The sequence below is a fragment of the Cyprinodon variegatus genome, unplaced genomic scaffold, assembly GCF_000732505.1.
Source record: "Cyprinodon variegatus isolate N-32 unplaced genomic scaffold, C_variegatus-1.0 Scaffold2731, whole genome shotgun sequence".
Taxonomy (NCBI): domain Eukaryota; kingdom Metazoa; phylum Chordata; class Actinopteri; order Cyprinodontiformes; family Cyprinodontidae; genus Cyprinodon; species Cyprinodon variegatus.
In genome coordinates this window covers 1,269-1,898 of record NW_015153184.1, presented here as the reverse complement: position 1 = coordinate 1,898, position 630 = coordinate 1,269, and the positions used below count along the sequence as shown (strand labels likewise).

The 630-nt window shown below is 40.5% G+C and overlaps 1 protein-coding gene across 1 annotated transcript in view; it reads left to right on the top strand.

Moving 5' to 3' along the window:
* LOC107081033 (GTPase IMAP family member 4-like) overlaps positions 1 to 399 on the top strand; it is a gene marked incomplete at both ends in the record, with an annotated part of 12,593 nt that extends 12,194 nt beyond the window's left edge. Inside the window, 2 exons of the mRNA XM_015369244.1 lie at positions 95 to 226; positions 308 to 399. Of these exons, the coding sequence (XP_015224730.1) occupies positions 95 to 226; positions 308 to 399 (224 nt within the window). The remainder of the gene's footprint in view (positions 1 to 94; positions 227 to 307) is intronic.
* Between the last annotated feature and the right edge of the window lie 231 nt (positions 400 to 630).

The following is a 630-nucleotide window of genomic DNA, read 5'->3' as shown; positions in this document are numbered from 1 at the left end:
ATGGTAAAACAGAACAAAGGATGCTTCATGACTGAAGTGAAAAGAAAGAAATTTCCGTTTCTACCGTGGCAAGAAAAACAACGCATGCTGACAGAAGAGGAGTGGAACAGACGGGAGCAGGAGCTGATGGAGAGAATGATGAAAGCTTTAGCAAAGGAACCAGAGAAACCAACAGTTCCCTCTGTGGAGGTGGCAAAGAGCAAGAATGACTTTATGATTCCAGACAGTAAGTTGAAAATGATGAAGAATTAACCACTGAGTTTCTACAAACTCTTGGTTCCATCTATATTGTTTTCTTCTGTTTCAGTGAGCGGAGATGATGCCTCAGAATATGGGAGCATTTCTGAGATTAGGAACCAACGAGCTCATAACAACATTGCTGAATGGCTGGCTAAGAGAGTGAGACAGTCTGAGATCAGCTCTGGGATTGGCAGCATTTGTTCCTCAATCAGTTATATGGAGAAACATGATGAAGATCTCCTATAGATTAAAATCATCTGAACATTTTCTCCAATCCTTCAACTGAACACAGGAACTCTTGTTCAACCAAAAATCTACAGCAGATAAAAGGGAGGAAGCTAAAGGAAAACACAGAATGGAATATGAAAATATACCAGCTTGGTGCTACAT